General features: G+C 42.7%; 1 protein-coding gene across 2 annotated transcripts in view; it reads right to left on the bottom strand.

Annotated features, from left to right (window-relative positions):
- CASZ1 (castor zinc finger 1) overlaps positions 1-27900 on the bottom strand; it is a 274404-nt gene that overhangs the window by 200547 nt on the left and 45957 nt on the right. For both annotated transcript variants that reach the window (XM_077249665.1, XM_077249667.1), the window contains one exon: positions 21032-21126. In XM_077249665.1, coding sequence (XP_077105780.1) covers positions 21032-21065 — 34 coding nt within the window. In that variant the 5' untranslated portion in view covers positions 21066-21126. Of the gene's footprint in view, positions 1-21031; positions 21127-27900 lie in introns of those variants that run through there.

Genomic DNA, 27900 nt, shown 5'->3' on the forward strand with positions numbered 1-27900 from the left:
CCCACAAGTACGCTGTGCAGTGCCTATATGTAAGCTATACTGTGCCCACAAGTACGCTGTGCAGTGCCTATATGTAAGCTATGCTGTGCCCACAAGTACGCTGTGCAGTGCCTATATGTAAGCTATACTGTGCCCACAAGTACGGTGTGCAGTGCCTATATGTAAGCTATGCTGTGCCCACAAGTACGCTGTGCAGTGCCTATATGTAAGCTATGCTGTGCCCACAAGTACGCTGTGCAGTGCCTATATGTAAGCTATACTGTGCCCACAAGTACGCTGTGCAGTGCCTATATGTAAGCTATGCAGTGCCCACAAGTACGCTGTGCAGTGCCTATATGTAAGCTATGCTGTGCCCACAAGTACGCTGTGCAGTGCCTATATGTAAGCTATGCTGTGCCCACAAGTACGCTGTGCAGTGCCTATATGTAAGCTATACTGTGCCCACAAGTACGCTGTGCAGTGCCTATATGTAAGCTATGCTGTGCCCACAAGTACGCTGTGCAGTGCCTATATGTAAGCTATGCTGTGCCCACAAGTACGCTGTGCAGTGCCTATATGTAAGCTATGCTGTGCCCACAAGTACGCTGTGCAGTGCCTATATGTAAGCTATACTGTGCCCACAAGTACGCTGTGCAGTGCCTATATGTAAGCTATACTGTGCCCACAAGTACGGTGTGCAGTGCCTATATGTAAGCTATGCTGTGCCCACAAGTACGCTGTGCAGTGCCTATATGTAAGCTATGCTGTGCCCACAAGTACGTATGCTGTGCAGTGCCTATATGTAAGCTATGCTGTGCCCACAAGTATGCTGTGCAGTGCCTATATGTAAGCTATGCTGTGCCCATTAATATAATGTGCAGTGACTGCAGCACAGGTGGAGGTATTCTGCAGTGCCGGTAAGAGGTCCTGTTCAATGACAACACAATGAGCAGAGTAAAACACTGGCACAACATAGACTCCCGTGACTGGTAAGTGGCAGAAAGTGTTTGAAGTAGCGGAGCCATTGTCAGCCATCCTTCTCCCCCTCCTCCCTTTTAGGTTTTGCTTTCTATATGAAATGACAAGAAAGAAACATTTGTATAAACTTTCCCAACAGCAGCAGCCATCAGTCACCAGGCGTCTCCTCCACCCAACGCCAGCACCACTGTGCCCTGCGGGAAGATGTCATACAAAGGGGGCTGAGGTGGGAGATGAGGAAAACTCAGAGCAAACAACAGCAACAGGAACCAAGTTGAGCCATTTCAATTATTCATATGCCAGATGGAATCTTTTCCTGCCTTCTTCTTCTGGAGAAAAGAAAAAAGGAAAAGAAGCGGGAGGCGGATAGAGGGGGACACGGGGAGCGAAAGGAAGATACAAAGCCCATTGATGTGTACGGGATAAGAAGTGCATGATAGGAGAGGCTCCCTGTACAATGGGGGATCATTCACATGGACGCCATACACCCTACAATCAGCCCGACACCCTCACACTTCTGTACGGGCGGTTAGGCTGCAGTCACACAGGCAGTTTCTGATGCAGCTTTTGTAACAGAATAAGGCAACGTATACAAACAGTAGTAAAGTGTCAGTTTCATCTTTACACTTTTCTATTTGTATCTACTGGTGTTTAACTCTAATACTGCCTGCGTGATTCCCGCCATCCTCGGGCCAGACAGAAAAGGTGTTCTAGATAAAGAAGAGGACTCGAGGGTTTTGTAATATGTCAGCTCTGATGGCTGGGGGAGAAAGGTTAAACAATAAAAAGCTAGAGAATAAAAGGAAGAAGCGATATGTGATCGAGGTACAAGGAGAACAGAGAGAGGGGGAGAGACTGAGCATCAGGACAAGTAGCCGGGAAAGGGCTTTGACCTTCTATGAAGGAGATAAAAAAATCCAGCAGCCTCAGGGGACACCCAACTATCTAGCATATTGCTGTTAAAATGTCTGCAAAATTTAATACACTTGGCCTGCCATGTGATCATCGCAGGACCGCTCGCCTCCGCTGGCTCCACAACCTCACATGGAACGGAGGCTCCACCGTCCAATGCAATACACAAACCTTGGATATTCTGGTCTTGGTGGAAACCGTGAAATAATACAGATCCCGCGTGTGGTTACAGTGCATGGGCAAGATGGCCAGGGTTATTAGAATGCATGTGTGATGCGGAGGACGGGGCACGCACGACACGGACACTGTAGTGAGGAGGACAGCTGCCTCCATTGCTGGGCGGCTTTAGGAGCCATATTTCTGCCTTAAAGGGAACCTGTCACCCCCAAAATCGAAGGTGAGCTAAACTCACCAGCATCAGGGGCTTCTTTGACCACTTCACCACCTGGCTACTTCATTTCCTTTCTGCAGACATCCCCACTATCATCATGGGCGATTTCAACATCCCCATTGACACTTCCCTCTCAGCTGCCACTAAACTTCTATCTCTCACTTCCTCCTTCGGCCTCACTCAATGTCTTCTGCAGCCATTCACAAAGATGGTCACACACTGGACCTCATCTTCACCTGCCTTTGCTCCCTATCTAATGTCTCTAACTCAACTCTTCCTCTTTTTGACCACAATCTACTCACATTCTCTTCCCTCTCCACTCCTTGTCTACAATCCCCACCCCACACACTTGCACACCATCGCAGAAATCTTAAACACCTTGATCTACACTCACTCTCTGAATCCCTCCTCCCTCTTAAAGACATAAGTTCCCTACACAATGCGGATGACACTGCCGCTCTATATAACACCACAATAGCTGTAGCTTTGGAATCTCTTGCCCCTCTCACACATACCAAAGCTTGCAAAATCAACAGACAGCCCTGGAACACCAGCCTGACCAAATAACTGAGGCGAGCTTCCACGGCTGCTGAACGGAGATGGAAAAGATCCCACTCCAACAAGCACTTCATCGCATTCAAACAGTCCCTCACTACTTTCAAGACAACACTCGCCACAGTAAAACAAACCTACTTTCTCATCACTCATATCCTTATTCAACACCTTCAATTCTCTCCTCCGTCCCCCAGCACCTCCTCCCTACCCACTCATCTCAGCTGAAGACTTTGCCTCATTTTTCAAGCAGAAGATTGAGAACATCAGAGACAGTTTTAGTCGACAACCCCAAGAGCCCTTCTTCCCAACTACCCAGCCCTCCACCTCCAAAACCAACTTCTCCACCATTACAGAAGATCAACTCTCCACTCTACTCTCAAGATCGCATCTCACCACCTGTGCACTTGACCCGATCCCTTCCCACTTCATCCCAAACCTCGCCACAGTCTTCATCCCAACCAAAACCCATCTCTTCAACCTATCACTAACAACTGGTGTTTTCCCCTCAAGCTTTAAACATGCCTCAATCACACCTATCCTCAAAAAGCCCTCTCTTGAATCATCCTCTGTATATAGCTATCGCCCTATATCACTTCTCTCCTGTCCCTCAAAACTACTGGAACAACACGTCCATCTTGTACTGTCCTCCCATCTATCTTCCTGCTCCCTTTTCGACCGCTTACAATCAGGCTTCCGGTCACACCACTCCACTGAAACTTCCCTAAGGTCACCAATGGCCTATTAACCGCCAAGAGCAAGCGACACTACTCTATCCTCCTCCTCCTGGACCTGTCCTCTGCCTTTGACACAGTGGACCATTCCCTATTACTACAGACCCTCTCATCCCTTGGCATCATAGACTTGGCCCTATCCTGGATCTCGTCATACCTAACTGACCGGACATTCAGCGTCTCCCACTCACACACCACCTCCTCACCTCGCCCCCTACCTGTTGGGAGTCCAGCAAGGTTCAGTTCTAGGGCCCCTGCTCTTCTCCATTTACACTTTAACCTGGGACAGCTAATAGAATCTCACGGTTTTCAGTATCATCTCTATGCTGACGACACGCAGATCTACATCTCTGGACCAGATATCACCACCCTACTAACCAGAATCCCTCAATATCTATCCGCCAAATCATCCTTCTTCTCCGCTAGATTTCTAAAACTTAACATGGACAAAACAGAATTCATTGCCTTTCCCCCATCTCACACGACCCTCCCCCCCCCCCCCCCCAACGAACCTATCCATTACAGTAAACGGCTGCCCACTCTCCCCAGTCCCACAAGCTCGCTGCCTCGGGGTAATCCTTGACACGGATCTCTCCTTCAAACCACATATCCAAGCCCTTTCCACTTCCTGCCGCCTTCAAATCAAAAATATTTCACGGATCCGTACATTCCTAAACCAAGAATCTGAAAAAACCCTAGTCCATGCCCTCATCATCTCCCGCCTCGACTACTGTAACCTCCTGCTCTGTGGCCTCCCCTCTAACACTCTCACACCCCTCCAATCTATTCTAAACTCTGTTACCCGACTAATCAACCTGTCCCCCCGCTATTCCCCGGCCTCTCCCCTCTGTCAATCTCTTCACTGGCTCCCCATTACCCAGAGACTCCAGTACAAAAGCCTAACCATGACATACAAAGCCATCCACAACCTGTCTCCTCCATACATCTGTGACCTCGTCTCCCGGTACTTTCCTGAACACAATCTCCGATACTCACAAGATCTCCTTCTCTACTCTTCCCACAATCGCATGTAAGATTTCTCCTGTGCATCACCCCTACTCTGGAACTCTCTACCCCAACATATCAGACTCTCACCTACTGTGGAAACCTTCAAAAAGATCCTGAAGACCCACCTCTTCCAACAAGCCTACAACCTGCAGTAACCACTGATTGACCACACCGCTGCATGACCAGCTCTACCCTCACCCATTCCCTGTAGATTGTGAGCCCTCACTGGCAGGGTCCTCTCTCCTCCTGTACCAGTTGTGACTTGTATTGTTCCAGATTATTGTACTTGTTTTTATTATGTATACCCCTCCTCACATGTAAAGCGCCATGGAATAAATGGAGCTATAATAATAATAATAATAACAACAGCAATAATCTACAGCATTCTGTAATGCTGTAGATAAGCCCCCAATGTAACCTGAAAGATGAGAAAAAGAGGTTAGATTATACTCACCCAGGGGCATTCCCGCTGCGGTCTGGTCGGCGTCGCGGTCCGGTCCGGTGCCTCCCATCTTCATAGGAAGACGTCCTCTTCTTGTCTTCACACTGAAGCTCCGGCGCAGGTATACTTTGTCTGCCCTGTTGAGGGCAGAGCAGAGTACTGCAGTGCGCAGGGGCCGGGAAAGGTCAGAGAGGCCCAGCACCTGAGCACTGCAGTACTTTGCTCTGCCCTCAACAGGGCAGAAAAAGTATGCCTGCGCCGGAGCGTGAAGACCAGAAGAGGACGTCATCTGATGAAGATGGGAGGCCCCGGACCGGAACGCGATGCCCATCGGATCGGACCACCCGCCCAGGCGAGTATAATCTAACCTCTTTTGCTCATCTTTCAGGATACATCGGGGGCTTATCTACAGCATTACAGAATGCTGTAGATAAGCCTCTGATGCCGGTGGGCTTAGCTCACCTTCGATTTTGGGGGTGACAGGTTCCCTTTTAACAACATGACAAAGTGGCAAGCCAGGTCCGAGAGGACATCAGTCAGCTGCTCTCTATCGAACCTCCCGCACGGAAACGGCGCAGGGTCCAAGTAGACATTGACTGGGGATGTTAAAGGGAAGAAGAGCAGAGAGAAAGACGGACGTCCATGCAGAGGAGGAGTACGGGGAAGAAGATGTGGTTAATAGTGTCAGTATACACCGCGGACACAATATACAAGGAGAGGTTAATGGTGTCATGTGCACGTGGCAGCGGAGAGCATAGTGCAGCAGTATAGCAGCGATGTGCTACGTAGAGGAATCAGACGACCTGGAGAATTACAGATATTTGTTACCGGGGATGAGGGTGATGGAGCACCTGGGGCACAGGGTTAATAGGCCCAATATATGTACAAAGTAGGCACAGCAGACTGCGCTTTAATATACAAAGAGCCACAGCAACATAAAAATAATTTTTTTTATTTTATTTATTTTGCAATGATATGATATAAGCCAGTACGACCCCATATGCCTACATAATCACTTATGTCAGAGTTGTTTTGAGGCAAGTATACATCACGAAATCTTTACGATATATATGTACCATCCACGAAAGGCACAGGTGCAATTTTCACACCACATAGAAAATTCAAAGCCTTGAAAACATGTACAAAACTATATGACGTAATGTACACATACAGACCAAACAAACGCCGAAAGTTTCTGTCTCTCACTATAATGTAGTCAGGAAAGCTCCAGATGGAAATGGAGCCTCTGATGAAGCCGGCAGACCAGAGAAATATGGGAGACTCTGGACCCACATGGCAGTAGGCCGCACCACTCCATGACTATATTGGCTGATTTTGATCTCACTTTCAAACACAACCAATCATTCTGAGGCTTGCCTACATTCTCTTCATAATGACTACCTTATTATATAGCAGGGTGCCTCGCTCATAATCATGTTTCCTTGTGTTGGCTTCTTCACTTCTTCTACCTCTTAATTTTACTTGGTTACGTCTTTGTATTTGTTTAAATGACAAAATTGTGTAAATGTTTTTGAAAATTTAGATGTGACATCTGGTTACGTGCTTGTTTTTTTTTATTTTTAGGATATATGATTAGGTGTATGTAATGTGCACTCCCTAGAATGATTTTTTTTTTCTGTGGTCATCTGGTTCACACAAGGCAGTATGGCATCATATTATGCAATAAATTAAATAATTTAATGTAAAGCTCAATATCGTGATATCATGCCAGCTGGGGTCTAAATAAGGCATTCACGGTAAAATAACACTAATATTAATAGGGTCAATCATTACTGGACTGAAGCAAAACATAGTGGAAACCACCCCAGTAACCTGGAAATATCTATACTGGTTCTAGTACATCATGATGCCTGCTCATTAATATTTTACCATCTCCAGGAATATATGTTTAGCACACAAAACATCCATTAAATTAATGCAGCAGGTACATATAACCGGAAGCTCCACCAGAGAAAAAAAATTCTATGGAAGAAGACTCTTTCCTTGTTTAAAAAAAACAAAACATTTTTTTTTGCTAAAAACCACAATAAAAACACTTTAAGCGCATACATATGCATCCCATTATTTATAATGCATTCCGCAATTTTTGTGCATATGTTGCGTTTTTTCCACGTAAAAAATGCATTGTGGTAAAAAACGCAGCATGTTCATTAATTTTGCAAATTTTTTGCGGATTTCCCACTGTATTATTGCATTGGGAACCTCCGGGAAAAAAAAGCAAAAAAAAATCTGCAAAAAAGAAAAACGCAAAAAAAACGAATGCGGATTTCTTGCAGAAAATGTCCGGTTTTGTTCAGGAAATTTCTGCAAGAAATCCTGACGTATGCACATAGCCTGAATATTGGTATGTGCACAATGACTACCACCAGAATAGAGATCAGTGCAGGATAAGTAATGTAATGTATGTACACAGTGACTGCACCAGCAGAATAGTGAGTGCAGCTCTGGAGTATAATACAGGATGTAACTCAGGATCAGTAATGTAATGTATGTACACAGTGACCTCACCTGCAGAATAGTGAGTGCAGCTCTGGGGTATAATACAGGATGTAACTCGGGATCAGTAATGTAATGTATGTAAACAGTGACTGCACCAGCAGAATAGTGAGTGCAGCTCTGGGGTTTAATACAGGATGTAACTCAGGATCAGTAATGTAATGTATGTACACAGTGACTGCACCAGTAGAATAGTGAGTGCAGCTCCGGAGTGTAATACAGGATGTAACTCAGGATCAGTAATGTATGTACACAGTGACCTCACCTGCAGAATAGTGAGTGCAGCTCTGGGGTATAATACAGGATGTAACTCGGGATCAGTAATGTAATGTATGTAAACAGTGACTGCACCAGCAGAATAGTGAGTGCAGCTCTGGGGTTTAATACAGGATGTAACTCAGGATCAGTAATGTAATGTATGTACACAGTGACTGCACCAGTAGAATAGTGAGTGCAGCTCCGGAGTGTAATACAGGATGTAACTCAGGATCAGTAATGTATGTACACAGTGACTGCACCAGCAGAATAGTGAGTGCAGCTCTGGGGTATAATACAGGAGGTAACTCAGGATCAGTAATGTACTGCATGTACAGAGCCCTTTATATCCAAGTCTAATCTGCCTTAAAAGTTACAGTATACAAAGGTGTTTCCAGCTGGAAATGCATTTTGCCTACAGGGAGGGAGCATTGCTTTTTATAAAGGGTCTCCATGTAGCAATGTTCAGTTTGGGCTTACACAGTTGTGTATGCTTTACTAGTAACATGGATGTAGTGTGAATATTGAGGTCTTCATCTGGTCTATGGATTCATGTAATACTCAGTCACCCTATAAGCGTTAGATAGGCCTCATGAATATTAACCAGCCATGCCTCACTAAAATCACTACCAGCAAACTGTCCATTGGGCTGACAGGTTTCTTGTCCCAGAAATCATCAGGAGCTATTCACCATGTAGAACACAAAATTACAGAAAGGTCAGAAGATGCCGGGCGCTTGTTTAGTGATCACAATGGAGAGTGCTCTAAAATTAGGAAACTTGCTTTTTAAAACCTCAGAATTTGAGCTGTGGACTTGGACAACCCAAGACTTCAGAATCGGCCTCATTGTTGTGTGGTTTGGAGAACAGAAACTCTGTAGCCACTTAAAATGTACATTACATATTGCAAGAGAAAACCAATAAAGGACCATTTCACTGTCATCAATTATTTAGACACAAGTGGGAAGCAATAGAGAGGGAAGGAGGTTTTTAAAACAATGCACCTCTAATTAAAGGGGAAATATACCAGGTTCATCAGAGTAGCTTCTGGGAAAGTATAACTATCACTACAAACAAGGTCTCGTTACACATTACCCCGCAGGAAGGACCCGGGTGACAATATGAGAGGAGACCACCATTTTTTGTTCTGCTGAGCAACCAAGATTCGCAAACACCAAGAAGTTATCTGAAAGTGACCCCAGAATTACTAGCAGTAAATATGACGCCAAGATTACAACACAGCCAGCAAAAAAAAAAGGTTTCAATCCTGGAGGATATTTTGAAGGATTATGTTGAGTAGAGGAGGTTGCGGTGGGCCGGATGGGGTGAAATACCTGTACAGTTGTCAGCTTACAGATTTGCTTTCTGTGCCCTTTAACTGAGGTTATCCAAATGGCCAATTCATCTCACAAATAACCCTTTAAATACTTGGCTGCATGCCATTTTCATCCAAGGGCACAATGACCCCCGTCTGAATAAAAAAAAATAAAAAATAAAATCAGGATTTCCAATATACAAATGGAAAGAAAACTCAAACTAAACCCAACAGTTGTTTTATTATTATGGTTTAATTACACAAGCACCAATCTACAATCCCGACCTTTCATAAACCTTAAAAAACACGTCCTGTTCTTCCAAACTAAAGACTAACATTGCCAAGACGCACACTTATAGAGGGACTGTCACTGGATTTTTTTATTATTATTTTATTTCAACTGCGCTCCTCCTGCTTCACCATTTCTGGAACAGCTTTTCCTTCTCTTCTGAGCCCCTCCGTTCCCAAGTTATGACCTCAGGTAATAGTGGTCCAAATTTTTCCTTCAACCAACTGGGCGTGTACCACAGAACTTGTCTCAGGGCGTTTGCTTTTTCTCCTCTGATATTGGCCAATCAGAACACGGCCTTGTCAGTAGAGACTTCTGAGGCACACGCCCAATTGGTTGAAGGGAAAACTTGCAACATTATTAACGAGGGGTATAACTTTGGAATGGAGGGGCACAGAAACAAAAAAACAACTGTTCCACAATCTGTGGAGTGGCGCCAGTTGGAGGAAGTACTCAGCTTAAGTAAAATAAAATAAAAAAAAAAACAGGTACAGGTTATTAAAGGGATTGTCTGGGTTATGAACAGTGCTCAAAAATCTATTTAAGTGGATCTAGCAGGAGATTTCACAAAATAAGCTGCATAATTGACCAGTTCTCTTAATCCTAATGACCAGAAATCACAATGAGCATTTTAGGAGTCTAGTTACAGAATGTGTTCAGACTCCGCCCACCCAGCCTGATTGGCAGCTCCTGTATATCCACCCACTCAGCTGCAGCTTGTGCTGAGCACTGAAGATCTCAGCAGGTAGGAGGGACCCTGAGGAGCCGTCAATCAAGCTAGGTGAGCAAAGAGTTAGTGAACCTTTTACTATCAATCTGACATGGGTTTTCAAAGTAAAGACATCAGCATCATCAAGAACAAAAGCTCTTTTTTACAAATGTAGCCAGCTTATGTTGTGAAATCTAGTGACAAAACCACCCTGTTGAACACTTTTCTAATCTGTCTTGTTTTGCTTTGCCTTGTATAAGGCTGCAGTGCCATCTGTGTAAAGCGCGCCTCGCCATGGCAGACGATACGTCAGTAGGGATTAACGCAATTGAATAACGCCGTTACCGGACAATAAGACAGCGTCACTGTGGCCTCCTGACATGGATTAAAAAAAATGGCAGTAAACTATAAAAACTCAGGTGGTCTGTAAGTCAAAAATGATTATATTTTCTATATTGTATATTCTATAAGATTGTATTTGTATTTAATTGAAGGATGCACTAATCTCAAACCCAACCCATTTAATCCTTAAAACACACGGGGTAGAGTATGTCGACATGAAGATCCCATAGGCCACGGCCTAACAGTGCTAATTGGTTGGTGACATGATACATCAGTAATTACCATGACTAATGTATACACGACTCCTCCAAGCGCTCACATGGTGCCATGGCATACTTCTGCTAAGACGTGGCAAGCTAATGAGGCCACTATGTAGAGAGAGGAGGGCACCAGAACTTGTATTAGTGCCACCAATGGAGAATCTGGCTTTAGTGTGGGCAACTAATGAAAGGTCATGGTGGGTATAGACTTGGGGGAAAAAAAATGAAATGTAACCAGGAGCCATGTGTAGCTTTCACATAGCTGTAAATGTCACATGTAGCTGCCTGGTACAGAGTTACGTGCTGCATTATGCCAGCTGTAAAGAGTGAAAGTATCTCCAGCCCTCATCTTGCCAAGCAGGGCTACCGGCCATACACGAGACAGAAGACAGATGCTAAACATTGGCCACAGAGACAGAAGGTCGAACTTCACTCGAATTATTTACTTTTGCTGTTCCCAAACCCCAGACACGAGCCGCCCAGCGGTGGTTTGCAATTTCTTAGAAACACCTTCAGTGCCCGGACGCTGCCCCGACCAAGCTCCGAGTGCCCCTTGGTACATCACCTATCATCGGCCCATTAACCCAACATAACCTAGAACTGGTGCCTAATCCCGATTTATAGTCATAAGTAGCAGAGCAGAACAGCTGACAAATGAAGACAGTGTCACTATCTTCCGCAGATTTTCTGCTACAGTTGCATGTAAGTGCTAATTTTCCATATGAAATAACGTTGCGCCCGGACATCCCTAAATTATGTTGAGTTTTAAACGTAACGAAGGAACCTTTTCACACGTCTAATTACCATACAAATCAGTTATCCTACAAAATATGGCCTAGGCTCAGACTTTAAATATAGGTTTGGGAGCCTTCAGCGACCGCCATCAACATATTTCTATAGTCGCATTATTTCACTCGTCTTCGTAGTACGGCGTTTGCTCAGTTTAACCCCTTCTGGCAGACACTGGTGGCCACGCGGAGTTAATCACTTTTCTTTCTCGTGATCGTCGGCCCCATAATTACTTCTGGACCAGGGATTGTTGCAGAGGAGACGTCCTTAAAAGCTTTGTGTTTGTGCTGAAGGTCTACTCTGTTGATTAATAAGCGTTTCATAATTGGCGGTGCTTTTAATACCATCTAGGTCTGATGCCGTTAATGAAATCTAAATGCCCGAGTTAATGATGTGGCCAGAAGACACTCTGGGCAACTGGTAGCTGTAGAGAATGGGGGGGTGCACGCATGATCTCACTCACGAGCCGGGTTCTCCTCTCCCACTCAGTCATGTGCCAACAAAAGCTATTAAGTGCTGGCACAGCGATCTACAACGATGGACCACTAAAAAGAGGTGCTCTGACCTCCAATATCAGCATTATGGAATTTAACCTTGTTGCTGCCAAAACGGTTGCAATGTTTCATCCGCTGTTTCCGTTGTCACAATGTAGAAGCTGCAGCCCCAGATTTACTAAAGAATTGCAAGACTTCTTCACAGAAGTCAATTTAGAGTTTCCAAAAATAAGAATACAAGGCAGAATATCGGCCATATTGTGTCCCGCTCAGTATATCCTGATTCTTTAGTCAATGCAAAAGCTCTTGCAAATCTGTGCTGTATTTATATACTACCAAATAAACCAGAAGTTTAGAATAAAAAAACCTGTGCCTGAGAAAATGGGAATACTGCCGGGTCTATGCACCGATGGCTCAGATCTTCTCCTAAGCTACGAGCCATATGTACATATCGGTATATAAGAGCGCTCACACAGAAGACAACCTCACAAGGACGGCTCACAAACTACAATTTCACCATGAAGTTCAATCTCCCCACTCCTAGTTTTTATGATGGCAACTATGACACATAAGATCAATCCCACCAAACCTCACAGGAACCTCACCTAAATGTGGCAGCCTGCAGGTATTAGTATTGGGATAAGTGCAGGATATTAATTACCCGGCTCAATAGTATTTTTCATCCTGTGCCTCCTGCTTCCCAGTTACAATTAGGGCAAAAAAAATCTTCCATATTGAGCACTTTGGTCTAATTTCATGTGACCATGCCCTGAACTAGGGGGTTATACCATCGCTCAATAATTCGGGCTCTCTGACCGGGCGTGCGGTAGGGTTCAGGCAGAACAATTAAAGACACATCTGTCAATGGTCGGGAATGGTAGGAAATGCTACCTGCTGGTGGGGAAAGTGAGCACCTGAGGACAAGGGTTACAAATCCAGATTATCTCGCTGAGCGTAGCCGACAAATCAATGAGTAGAGGAACATACAAGATCCTTAACAAACTGTGCAGGGATTTTCCCGTCACCTCAGATACTCTGTAGCAGCCGACACTTCCCATCCAGTACAGCAGGAGATGTCTGCATATCCTTCTAGCCCGGGGATTTGTAATATACACCCCATAAATCCTGCAGCCCCCTCCAATAGTAAGGTGAAGAGTAAAGCTCCTCACGGTCCATCCCTTTCCCCCTATATTTCCCAGTTTCACCTGCAGGACTTGGAGGAGAGATGGACTCGTCTGCAGGAGTTTGGGACGGGTTGGATAAAACGCTAATCCCTTGGGCAGCTCTTGTCAGATTACTAATTAGCTAAATCGGATCGGCCTGAGAAGACCATGCGGTCAGTCTGACTTCAGATGAAGCAGGACAAGGAATATAAGGGGGGTCTGGAGCCAACCTTAACCCTTCCTGGGCAGCTGGCGCAGCACACTTATGGACGTTCCACAAGAAGCCGACATGATGCTGCTGCTTTACACAGGACGACAGACATGGGACGTATAAATTACCTTGCCCGCATGACTTACAATTATCTGGCACAGCTACAAGTTCACCTGGTGACAAAAAAATAATAATTTTCCCTACAGAGCAGATTATGGCTTCTGTAAAGCAAGATTTATGGAGGCATAAAACCAGGAGGCGTCAAATCAGTCAGCATCTAAAAATATGGAGTATTGTTATTCCAAAATCCTCCACTGTGGGTAAACAGGGGGGAGAGGAGGCCGGGCGGTCAGACTGACATTTGTGTTATCCCTGATGTCATCGCAGGTAGTAATCCGTAAGCAGCGCTCGGCCTGGAGTTCTCGTCTACACCCTCTACCGGGGAGAAACAAGTCTTCTAAATACTCCGAGAGCTTTTCCATAGGATTTGGTCATCTGACTGTTAGGCCAGGTGCAGACGAGTGTATTTTTTGATATCCGAGAAAATCGGGTCATTTATGCAAACGATACTCTGATCAAACTGCGATCCGATTCTTTCAGTTGAAGAGAATACGGAAAAGAAAAAAAGTCACCATTCTGTGAGTGTGCAGAAATCAAACTGTTCTCAGATGCCATCCGAGTGCAGTCTGATGTTTCCCACGCACTCATTGACTAGCATGGCCAAGAGCGATCCGAATATCGCAATAAACGCGGACATGCAGCAAAATCGAACATGTGAACAGCCTGATAGAATAACATTTATCCAAGTGCGATTCGAGGTTTTGTCGGATGGCACTCGGACAGTGAATACACTCGTCTGCACCTGCACTTAGGTTACGTTTCCAAGCGAAAAATACCCTGATAATTCAGTCTGGATTTGCAGTTGGAAAATCTGCAGCACAATAGATCACGTTCACACAATACAATCTCAATGTTTTTGGGGTTTGTTTGCAACAATTGTCCCAAAGTGCGGTACAAACTCTGCGTGTTTACCACATTTTCAGAAAATTGTGGTAAAAAAAATCCATCAGGAAAACATGGTTTGAATTCAGGCTTTGCGTTGATTTACACTGCAGAAATTTCCACAACGGTCTCATCCATAAATCAGAAAGGCCGAATGAATGAAACTTTATTTTCAATCACAAAGTTCTGTAACAAAACCCGCAGTGTGTGAATATATACACCTCAGGATATGTGCACATCTAGGTTTTTTTTTTTTTGTTTTTTTTTGAGGTGGTCAGGCATCCGCCGCCCCATTGTGAGGTGCGGGGAGTAGTTCTGGCCGCGCATGCGCGGTCGGAAATGGCGGTCCGTCGGCAGCAAAAAACGTTACATGTAACATTTTTTGCAGCCGACGGGCCGCCACAACACGGCACAACCGTCGCACGACGGTTGCGACGTTTGGCAAAGTGTCGCAATGCGACGCTAATGCAAATCAATGGTGAAAAAACGCATCCTGCAAGCACTTTTGCAGGATGCGTTTTTTCAACCAAACGACGCATAGCGACGTGCAGTGCACGACGCTAGTGTGAAAGTAGCCTAATAAGCGGATACATGGCTGTCCGAATGTGAATTGGCCCCTAAATTTGATGCTATACTATAATCTATTTCTACATACAAGAAAAGGCAATCAGAGAACACGTGACGGGATCGCAGCATCAAACTGCCAGGCGAGAAGGAGTGGCATAATATTTATTATCCACGTTGAAAAGTAATTAATAGCTGAGGAAAGAGGAATTTAACCCAGCCCAGGCAATAAATGCTAGTTAATACCAAACTTGAATTGCAGATTTTTTTTTTACATTTAAATTGATCAAAGTACACAATCATAAATATCTAAAGAATGAGTCCAGTGTGCAGGTTTGCATGGGATAATCTGGAAATTTACATAACATGATACAATGGAAACTTGGTCAAATTATCAGGTCTGCAGGCAAACGAGTCAAACGTGTTTTTTTATTTTTAATTAAACAGAAGACAACGATTAATTTACCTGGTTCCTTAATATACTGTGTATATCATAATAATCCAACAGAACAGGCTGGAATGCTGCCTGCGGATCCCGTTTCTATAACTCAAGATGTCGTGTAGCATTCACAGGTGTTTGTGCGCATTGTCACATATGCCAACATTTTTGGACAATTATATTAGTTTGGCCAAGCTATGGTGAGTATGAGATGGGGAAAGTCAGCCGGAGTGAACTACAGCTATGACCCGGCCATAGATACACCAACGAGAAATAAAAGGTGGTGACGCAAGAAATGAGCCCAATTATTCTTCACACAACCGCCAAGTTGTACACATCATTGTACGGCAACTATAGCCCTCCCCAGGAGCATCCTAGGCCATAGAAACATGGAGTCTTACTTCAGTTTTTGATGCACTTGCATTTTTTTTCCTCAGGTGAAACATGTACATATTCACCTTTAACACCTTGCCTCCTTTTCTTTTTACTTTACTTTTTTTTCTCCGTTTATCAAGAGCCTTCACTTTTTTTACTTTTTCCATCAACATAGCCATACGAGCGTTTGCGGTTTTTGCAGGATAATATTTAGTTTTGAATTATCCAATTACATTTTACCACAAAATGTACTGGAAAACGAAAAAAAAGATTCCAAGTGCCGTGAAATAGTGAAAGAAACTTTCGCTTTTGTTTCATGATTTTTGTCTTTACTTTATGGTGCGCTAAAAACATGGAAACATTAATTTCGAGGTCAGTACAATTATAAAATAAAGTTTAGTTTTGCCATAAAGTATTTAAAAAAAATGCAGAAATTTGCAAAAACCTAAAAATAAAAAAAACTATATTAAGTTCTGAAATGTCCTATAAGCGTCTGTTCTGTTCCAGATCTGGGCTTTTGGTAGGGTTTAATCTGTGCTGCACTTTATGTACATACTCAGTAGTGACCAGTGCTATGGGTTAGTAGATTAAATGAATCTGTGCTACACTTTATGTACATGCACAGTAGTGACCAGTGCTGTGGGGTCGTAGATGAGATGAATCTGTGCTGCACTTTATGTACATGCTCAGTAGTGACCGGTGCTGTGGAGTCAGAGTTGAGATGAATCTGTGCTGCACTTTATGTACATGCACAGTAGTGACCGATGCTGTGGGGCCGTAGATGAGATGAATCTGTACGGCACTTTATGTACCGTACATGCTAAGTAGTGAGTTGGGGTCAGGGAAATTGAGAAGTCGGAGGTTTGGCTTACCGACTCCACAGCCCTGGTGCTTCTACTTTCTTTTTTATGCCACCAAAATGTATGCCATAATAATAATAATAATAATAATAATAAAGTACTGTACAACTGGAAAAGGAGTCATATGGATATTGTAGAATGTAACATTTTAACCTCATTTTCAGCAACCAAGTCCATCTGCAAAGTTCTCATCATTTGATTGGGAGATGAATGCAATTAACTCTTCTACTGCCAAGGACTGATCTATACAGTATAGACAGCGGTCTGAACGCTGTCAGTCACTGTGCCTCCTATTGCTGGCAGTCTCCAGAGAGCAGAGACACATACCGACATCCTACGTCCAATGTCACTTAGCTGATTTCTCAAGGAGCTGGTCTCTGATCCTGGACATGACATTCAACAAACCACATCCTCCGTTATTGTGTCTCCTCTTTTTTTTATCTGTTTGGCTGATGGCAGCCTGAGAGTGCACAGCTGACAACGCTTCAGTGGAGCCCTGAAGGATGGACTTACAACTGTCCAGTCCATTTACACATGAAGGTCAATGATCCAGCGCAGGCCCAGGAACACAGGAGACGCACTAAATAAAGAGCCTGCAGCTAATGCAGTGAGAGCAACCTTACACGTTGCAAGGCCCCAGAGCTCCTCTCAACCTGCCCTTCACGCTCTCGGCTGCCACTTTTGGAGGTCTGCTCTCCCATGCGTTCCTGGAGAGTTAACCAGTCCATATGGTAGCCAATATGTTAACAATATGGATGAGCTATTTGTCGGGTCCAGAGCAGATGGATGTGACATATCAACCCTCATCCCTGACATGCTCTAACTTCCTGCCGCCAGCCAGGACGACACCGGAAGCCGTGACTGCAGGGCTGGCTGACAAGGCAACTGTAGAGCTGCCGACAGCTGCCCATCATTAACCACTTCATAGTCAGACACTTAAGTCTTCATGTAAGTTAACTGAGCGGGAAAACTACAATCTGCATGCTGATGACTTACGCAGTACTTCCTATGTTTAATACTAAGTACTCCATAAAGAAGCCCCAATGTCTGTAAACACGTATATCACACCGCCGCAGTCTTCAACACACCTGCTACATCGTGCTGCAAAGCAAAGGCAATGAACATCTGTAGAGACACCGCTGGAAACTCTTCTGGAGCTCAAAGTTATAGGAACAGCGGATACACTACCTGGACATGGCACAAAAAAGAAGAGGTCACCCACCCACTGTCACCAGATTCTTGGAGGCAGGTGATAAAAAAGCCAGAGAAACACAGGCAGATACTTACCCATCAGGAGGCGCCTGATTGACTCCAAATTTATTCAGCAACAGGACAAAGGCACAGAAGGATCCACACAAGCCTTATATACAGAAGATTTGGAGGCAGTTCTCCAGGATGTTTGGAACAATCTCGTGCAGACATCCTTCAGAAACTGAGAGTAAATGTCTGAGAAGAAGTGATGGAGGCAACAGGCGGTCACCAGATATTGATGAAGGCAATGGGCAATCATCAGATACTGATGATGGAGGCAACGGGCGGTCACCAGAATACTGATGATGGAGGCGATGGGCGGTCACTAGTGATGAGCGAATATACTCGTTACTCGAGACTTCTCGAGCACGCTCGGGGGTCCTCCGAGTATTTTTTAGTGCTCGGAGATTTAGTTTTTCTTGCCGCAGCTGAATGATTTACATCTGTTAGCCAGAATAAGTACATGTGGGGGTTCCCTAGCAACCCAGGCAAACCAGGGGTTTTATACCCCTTAGGTATAGAGAAATCACATGTCCACAGAGACAGTAACAATCCGCCATCCACTTACGGTCACATCCTCCAGCAGAGGTGACAGAATTTCCTCCACTTCTATGAGCACGATGTGAAACCCCGAATGACAGGTGAACATTATACACGTTCTGCGCAGGAAACAGCTGTACGGGCCGTCACCAAAAATTCATGGCTATTGATTTCTATGTATTTCTTTTAGACGAGCAAACGGCATCTTGGCTTTCATTTATAATTCATAATCTGGCTATAATTTGTAGAAATGAGGCGTAATATAAAGAGATTAGTGACTGACAGCTGCAGCATGTCGGCTCGGGGATGATCTGCATAGTCATGTTTCTGTGTTGTCTCCAGCTTTGGCTCTCAGTACAAGCAAAGGATGTCCCACCGGGGGCCTCATTAAACTGACCCCCAAGTTCCTTGATTTCAAAACCAAAGGTCATATTGGATGAATTCATTTTTAATGAATGAAATAGCTGGTGCGCACAACGAGGCTGAAAGACATCTTGTGTTTCTGACTGAGCCCCCTCAGATGTGGTGTCTTTTACTTACTGAGCCCCCTTACATGAAAAGGCAGCAGATGGCATATACCTGTTGGCTGTTCTGCATCTGCCCACATGTAACCGGTGAGCGCAGACCTCGGCCGTGGGATAAAGGGGTTTTTGTGTCAACGACAAGCTATTTGCATGTAATTTGTTAATAGTCTAAAGTGCCACATTAATGAACATATTTTTGTTTTTTTATAGTTCTCTCTATCTAAAATGAAGTTAATACCGACCCATACAATCCCCTGACATGGCTGCATAGTAATACAATAATATTTCTGGATCACTTGTTATAACTCCAATTCCTCAGTTATTCCTCTTCTAATTGTAAGAATAAATGATAAATTGGGTGCTATGATTCCTCTTGTCAATAGGGGGGTGAGGTGCGGCACTCTATGGGCTAATTTAACAAGGAAAGACAACCCACCGACATGGGGAATTGGCAGCCCCTCACTGACAATAAGCTCATACATTTCCAGGAGGAATAACAGAGGAATGACAGAACGCAGAGCCCGAAGAAAAAATGTTTAACAATTATTATTTCATAGGGGAGTATGTAAGTAGGAATAAAAAAGCATTAAAAAGGGGTTGTCCCAACTTAGCAGGATGCTGATCGCTTGGGGTTCACATCACTGGGACCCCTCATAAATCCTGAGAATGGGGTCCTGGAGTGCTCAATTTGAATGGCACCATGACACCTTAGAGCTTTGATCTCGGGAATGGTGGCGGTCTCAGCGATGATGCGAATAAGTGATAAATTGCTAAAGTGGTTCAACAGACATGTGAAAGTTGGTAACCAGCCTCCTCTAGAAAACCTTCCAAAAAAATAAAAAATAAATAAAATTGATTTGCAAAGTGAAAGCATAACCAAATTATAATTTTACCTACAAAAGTAATTAATTTCACTGGAGTATTGCAGGAACCTTTCTGTAGAGCCTTAGGGTGTAGGAAAGCTGCCCGACAACCTTCTATGGGAACAGGAACATTTTGGTTGTTGTAATTTTTCCCAGAAATAGAAAAGTGACGACAAAGTACAATTGTGAACTAAAATTCGGTGAAAAGTTTCATCAGGGGAGAGAAGTGACTGCACAATAGGACGGAATAAGAAGTAATATCTCGGTGCTCCCCCCCCTTATGTTATTACAGATCAGTTCATTAACTTTACCCTAAAAATGTATAGTACGAGACACAATAGGATTATGGTTATCAGATTAGAGCAAATACGGCTAAAATACTGGGACACGTAGTAATTCTCTGACATGTGCATATAATCACATAACGTATAATAAATAATTGCCGTTGTTGGATGGTCCGGGAATCAGGCCTTGTGGATGGCAGGCGGGGCGGGCGGGAGCGCGGTGGTCAGAGCGAACTCGAAAGGAAGTTCTATTAGATTTTATACTTACAAATGGATAGATTATCAGATGTGACTGCGGCGGGGAGCTAATGTCTTAGTGATTGCCTATCAATGTGATTTACTGGACTGCTACGTAAAAAGGTCTTACATTTTCAAAATGCTGACAGCCACACTTTACTACAAACCATGGGAGAGGATGAAGGCATCGGAAGGAAGGTTTGTTTTTGTTTTTTTTATTTTGCCTTTTACATAAACAATAATTCTGGACATTCACGAAAGGAAATATGGAAATTAAAAGAAACAGAAGATAAAATACATAAAAAGTTAGAAAATACTTTGCATCTTAAACTATAAAGAAAAAAAAAAATAGGCCTGAATTTTTGCTTAGAAGTATCGGCAGATGCCAGTTGGTGGTGCTTCCACCGTTTACTGCTGGGCCTGATTAGGACCTTTTTTTTTTTTAAGTTCTGCTCCGGCTTCTGTGTATTCTTTAATTAAATTATGAGAAAATCAGAAAGTTGACCTCTCCCCCATGTTTTACACTGCAGCTCTGCTTGTTCAGGATGACTACGCTTTATGGGCACAAGCACGGCAATAGGAGAGAGCTGGTATTCAGTAAGGAAAGGAATAAAAAGAAAGTTCATAACCCATTGGTACGTAAAAGGTGGTTATATTTTAGAGTAAAAACGTGCCAATGTGAGCATACAATTGGACACAACAATTAGGAATTGCACCTGAGTCGTGTAACGGGATCTTTGAAGAAGACCTTACCTTGTACATGAAGTCTCGCTGCAGCGATGTCCATCCCCAACCTGTGACGCTCCTCACTGCAGTCTTTGTGAAAATGGCCTCGCTCAACTGGATTCCTACAAGATCAGAAGAAATATTCATTAACTTCAGAACCAGCTTCAAAAATGCAAAACATCAGATTACATAGATTTGGAAATACATCTATGTAGGTGTATACCTATTCTAGCCACCACACCCAAACGTAAGGGACTGATGCTACCAAGTGACAAGTAATCCTAGTTTTGGACCTATCTGCCTCATCCCAACAAGCCAGAAGAGGAAGGAGATAGAAACCAGAGGGTGAGTTCTGCAAGCAAACACGGGTCCCTCACGGTCTGATGCAAGATATTGAACATTAAAGAATTTTTTTTTTTTTTTTTTTTAAAAGGTAATTCATCAGCTATCGGGTCCTCTGGTAAAATCTAGACCCGGAGTTTTCATTTTTTTGTTTTGTGATATTTGTTGCCATTATTTTTGCAATTTTTTCTTAAAAATACCGCAAGCAATTTGAAGAATTTTTGGAACAATAGCAAATAAACTTTTCTTCCAAAATGGCACGGAAATGGTAAAAGACAAGAAAAGTCCCACATAAGTCTTCAGCTGCTCAAAAATAAAATTGACAGATTGTGTATACAAGCAAATATACAAGCAAACTTTGTAATAAATCTTACCAGAGAAATCTGTGTCTTACTTCACCTATGAGCCAAGCCTTCCCTACAGAATTCATCATTCACTTTGAAAAAATTATGGACTTCTAGATCACTGAGGGATCAGGTTACAGCTGCCTATTAAAGTCTATGGAGAGGGGTGGAGAGAGGAACAGTGTGAGAGGCAGATCCTGCTGCAGCTTTCTAGTAAGTGCTTTATCATTCCCCAGAGTTGGATTCACAACTACACTACTCAGTAATGATGTATAATATCCTCCATACTGTTGTGGCCTTAAATCAAGTATAACAATGAGAGAAATGGAACAATTTTGTGTCAGGTGTTATCCTAGCTGCATTATACAGAGGCATGTAAGACTTTGTGCACCCCTGGCCAAAATTACTGTTACTGTGAACAGTTAAGCAACCCCAATAGCAAACAACCCCAAAGCATGATTGATCTACCCCCGTGCTTAATGGTTGGAAAGATGTACTTTTCCCGAAATTTTGTGCCCTTTTTCTCTGCACATAAATTTGATCATTGTGGCAAAAGAGTTATATTTTATCCTCATCAGTCCACAGGAATTGTTTAAAAAATGAATCAGGCTTGTTTGGATGTTCTTTTGCATACTTCGGACACTGAATTTTATAGCGTAGACGCAGGAGAGGTTTTCTTCTGACTCTTCCATGAAGGCCATATTTGTGCAGGTGTCTCGGAATAGTATAACAATGTACCACAACTCCAGAGTCTGCTAAATCTTTCTGAAGGTCTTTTGCACTCAGGCGGGGATTCTTATTTGCCTCTCTAGCAATCCTATGAGCAGCTCTCACTGAAATTTTGCTTGGTCTTTCAGACCTTATCTTGACCTCCACTGTTACTGTTCACTGCCATTTCTTAATTACATTTCAAACCGAGGAAAGGGCAATTTGAAAACACTTTGCTATCTTCTTATAGCCTTCTCCTGCTTTGTGGGCCTCCACCATTTTCAGAGTGCTAGGCAGCTGCTTAGACGATCCCATGGCTGCTGTCTTTTGGCACAAGTTTAGAGGAGACCGGGCTTTTATAAAGCTGGAAAATCTGCATCACCTGGCCTTTCCTAATGATGACAGTGAACAAGCCATAACCCTAACAGGATAATTAAGGTCTGAAAACTTGGTCAAGGTTATCGGAGTACACAAATCTCCCAGCGTGCCCAAACTTTTGCTTCAGCCCAATTTCCTTTTTGTAATTTTTAAAATGTAAAAAAATGACTTTTTTCCCCTAAAATTTGAGATATTTTTTGACCAGGGGTTCAAAAATTTGTACATGCCACTGTAATTGCTTACAGGCTTTTTTTCTCATCCCCTGAAGCAGGTAGACTGTCTGAACTTTTATTTATTTATTCATTGACTCTTAATGTTTCAGTTATAAAAGGATGAAACGCGGATGGAAAACTGAAGTACAAAGTCTGTCTTCGGTGTTTCTAAAGGACTTTATAGAACAGAGTTTGATCCACAAAACGGATGAGAATCGGTGTGCTCGGAGTCTCAAAGACAGGAGACATGGAACAGCTTTTAAAACAGATGTGTATATGGATCAATTAAACTGTGGGTCAGAGTGCTGTCGAGAATAAATGGACAGCACATGGATGTGTCACATGAACGTGTGACTGTAGCCTTACGGATAAAGCCTGCAGAGGGAAAAACTTGTGAGAATACAAGGTAAAGGTTAAATGATGGTCAGAAACCGTGTTATTCCTCCTATCATGGCTGCTTCCTCTGAAAAGTCACCTGAAATGACAAGAAGTCCTCAAATGTGGGCTCTAAAAGTGGAGTCAAAATGGACCAAAAAATGACTTGTACCAATAAGCAAACTTGTCGTATACATAAAGGGTAGGGCTTAATTGCTTTTTCATTAGAATACAAATGTATTTTATGTGTAGAAGAAAACAAACATGAAGGGAATGCGGTTTTAATTTCCACCTAATGCGAGCTCGGAACATATCTTTGGTTAATTTGCTGTTATGATTATCAGCTTGTAATGTGGAGATTACGCCATGTCATTTTATACAGAGTATAATCATATTTTCCAGCTTTATACCTTGACAACAGTCAAAGTCCAGAACAGATGCAGTTTTCTAATCAACTTTAGAAACAAGAAATTAGAAAAAAATATATATAAATAGAAAACTTCTGAAACTTGTTCCCATTTCTGTCTTGTGTTCTAAGCGCTGGACTGGTTCCATTTGTGGGATTTTCACAACACAATTACAGCATCTGTCGGGTTTCCTTCATACCGGGACTCAAAGGGTGACTACATTTTTTCTCTTTTAAAATTAATAAATCCTGAACTTGTTCCACATTTCTTAATTTCAGGACAAAAGCACAAAAGTTGAGGAAAAGCAGCTAATTGTTAAATAACAAAGGTGACTGTAAAGATCCATTTCGGATAGGGACAGAGCCAAAAATGGAGCCAAATGTGTCAACACAGCTACCAAGAGACTTTGTGTCATTTTAAGCAAATATTGTGGCGTTTCCATGACATTCCCTGTTTTGAATACGCTTCTTGCTCACATTTTGGAAAAAAAATGGCCCTTCCTGTTTGCTACTTAATAAGCAGATTTCAGCACGACAAATAGCAAAAAGTTATACAAAGGCATAAAGTAATAAAACAGGACTGAAACCAGGGATATAGCAAGCAAAATAAGTTATAGCAATTACTGAATATAGACGGAAATTGCATAAAAACTGGTGTCCATGATAATGTAACGATAAATCGTCAATACATTGCTCATAAGTATAGAGATAATCAGGAGAGAGAACATAAAAGTCTTATGGTGTGGCCAGAGATTTGGGGGAAAAAATTGCTCAGGATCTGCATCTACGGGTGCAAAAATCAATCCACTACATTGTAGCAAAGACAGCAGTGCTGATTACTATTACAAACTGAAAAAATAAATAAAAAAAAAAAAAAAAAAAAAGAACAAAAACAACCTTACAGACTATACATAAGAGATGGAGACATTTGGTCACAGGTACAAGTTTATATGTTGCAGTCTATGAGCAGAGATTCACACACATTGGAGATTTCCCATTTGTCCTATAGTTTTTTTTTTTCCTGCAGCAAAAAGCGCCGCGAACAGGTGTAAATCAATAGGTGAACGCAATCAACTTTCTTTTTTTTACCACACTATAGGGGCTTTTTTTATTGTTATTTTTCATATTCCAGGGAAGATCTTTATTTTAATGCATTAATAAAAACACATGGAAATAATAATGGCCTTTTTAAAGATAATCAACTCATCCAACCACAGTCCCACATAAACATAGTGCATGCTATAATTTCCATCAAATTGTCATATTTCATCATACATTTGTCAGGTGGATGGTGACCCAGTTCACAATTCAAAAAGGCGTAGGGTATTAAAAGTCACACATTTTTATGCAAATAGGACATGTGCCGAAGTATGCTACTATGTTATGCTGCTACTAAAGGGTCTTAAAATTGTTAATAAATCCTTCACATCCCCACTAAGTTTTTGGATTGCAGGGGAAAAAAAAAAACTGACCACACACAGTTAGGGCCAGAGATTTTTGGCCAGTGACCGCATCTTTGCGATTTCAGCTCTGCAGGCCACTATTTTGGATTTAAAATGGAACAACTGAGATACAACTGGAGACTTTCAGGTTTAATTAAAGGGGTTGAGCAAAATTATCCTGTGAAATGTTTAGGAATTACAACCATTTCTCTACAAAGCCTCCTCATTTCATGGGCTCAAAAGTAATTGGACAATTTTACTTTATCATAAAATGTTCATTTTTTAATACTTTGTAGAGAATCCTTTACTGGCAAATATGGCCTGACCTCTAGAAGCCATGGATATCACCAAGTCCTAGGTCTCCTCCTTTGAGAGGCTTTGCCGCCTTTATTGCAGTTGACTTCAGTTATTGCTTGTTTGTGGGTCTTTCTGCCTTCATCCTGTGAAATGTTGCTCGATGGGGTGAGATCTGGTGATTTTTTTTTTTTTTTGGCAAAGCTAAACTGTCATTTCTATTTAAGGCGATTGATAATTTGCACCTTGTGGTGACCCCTCTGTAGTTGCTCTCATGACGTCTTCTCTTTATGGTGCGCTTAGAACTGAAACACCAACTTCCTGGAAAGTGTTCTTCACTTCGGTGGATGTTGTGAAGGGGTTTTTCTTCATCATGAAAAAGATTCTGTGATCATTCACCACTGTTGTCTTTCATGGACGTTTTGGTCTTTTTGAGTTCCCAAGCTCACCAGTACATTACTTTTTTTTTGTGAAATGTACCAAACTGTTGATTTGGCCGCTCCTAACATTTCTGCTCTCTCTGATGGATTTCTCCTTTTTTTAGCCAAATGAAGGTGTGTTTTTCCTCCATCGTTAGCTCCTTTTTCCACATGTTGTGGGTTCACAGCAACAGCTTCCAAATGCAAATGCCACATCTGGAATCAGCTCCAGACCTTTTACCTACTTAGTTGATGATCGATTAAAGAGGTAATAGCTCATGCAGACTATTAAAAAGCTTTTGGGATAATTGTCCAACTACTTTTGGTCTCTTTAAAAAGAAGCAGCTGCATATTGAAAAGAGCTATATTTCTTAAACCCTTAATCCAATTAGCTTTAATTTGAGGAGATACATCCTAAGAGTCAGAACTTTAAAAACTAACCTGTCATAAGTTTTTTCCCATATAACCTACGGCCATTATACTCACCTCCCGGATGGTCTCATTCGATGGGCGTTGCTGATTTGGCTTTGCCATCTCCCCCTTTTGTTGCGATGCAGTCCTCATTTACTGCTTTTTGTTGATCACACGTCCTACATCATCCACACAGTATTCGCCTTTGTGCTCCTGAGCAGGCGCATTTCTCTCTGCTCTGCCAAGTGCAGAGCAAAACACTGTTCTGCGCATGCGTGGGGAAAGGCCAAAGAGTGCCAGCGCATGCGCATTATAGTACTTTTCTCTACCCTCGGCAGGGCAGAGAAAAGTGCGCCTGAGCAGGAGTGTGAAGGGGAACACTGTGTAGATGAAGTAATATGCGCACGAAGCAGAGAACGGCATCACAAGAAGGAGGTGCAGGATGAATACCAACGACGCCCATGGGACCATAGGTGAGGAGGATAATAAAAGGCCATATATGCAGCATTTTAGGATTCAGTCACAAGGGGCTGTCTAACAGCCGCGAGACATGCAACCACGGGGACTCAAACATAGTATTCGAGCACACCGAAGACACACTGATAGCACACGAGCAGGCTCGGATAACACCTTACCCGAGCACATTCGCTTCTCACTAGTAAAAGCTAAAAAGTGTTAAAACTTTTGTCCCTGTCCAAATATTTTTGTACCTATCTGTAGTAGCGATTATGGTAACTATCATAATATGTGACAGATAACTATTTCCTGCCCCTCCAGAAGCGGAAGGGATGAAATGTGATCCCCATATTGCTTATTTGGCTTCTTACAAAGGTTTGGCTTCTCAGATATTTCTTGGTAGCACGGTCTCTTCAGGGCGTTACATCTACACATCCACACGTGACTTTGCTCAGTCACCGCAGTGTCACTTACCCAGGTAAGACTTTTATAATTGGAAATTGCAAGCTTGATGCTAAAATCACTTTTAAATTTACAGGAAAAATAAAAGTTAAGACAAAGTTATTACCAACCTGGAAGCCAAATATAACGAGCAAAAGTGAAGGGCTCGGCTCTATATATAAACATCGGCTTACTGAAAATGTTTTATTTGGAGTAGTTTTGCATTTTATAGCATTTAACTATATATGATGAATTCCCCAGTTGCTTATTAACCCTACGCAAGGCCAAATTTGCAGATCCTGGAGAAAGGACAAGATTCGAATATCGTGCAAAACATGGAAATCATTTTTTAATAATAAACAAATAAAATATTTATGAGGCCCAAATTGCTGGACAAAATTTTTATTTCAGCCGGAATAAAGAAGCTTAATTATTACCACAATTAAATTTTTACTTAAGACATCTTCTTGCTAGAACGATGGTATTTCCTCACTACAGCAACACAGGACGATGATGTGAAATCTGGAGCGAGAGAAAGACTTGTGGCTTCTCGTGCAAATGGGCCATAATGGCCGGGAAACAGTTTGACAGTGGACTCAATCTACTCAAGTTGGCATGACATTGGTGGATCAGACCAAAACTACAGTCGACAGCAACTTTGGCGGCAG

The sequence above is a fragment of the Ranitomeya variabilis genome, chromosome 4, assembly GCF_051348905.1.
Source record: "Ranitomeya variabilis isolate aRanVar5 chromosome 4, aRanVar5.hap1, whole genome shotgun sequence".
Taxonomy (NCBI): domain Eukaryota; kingdom Metazoa; phylum Chordata; class Amphibia; order Anura; family Dendrobatidae; genus Ranitomeya; species Ranitomeya variabilis.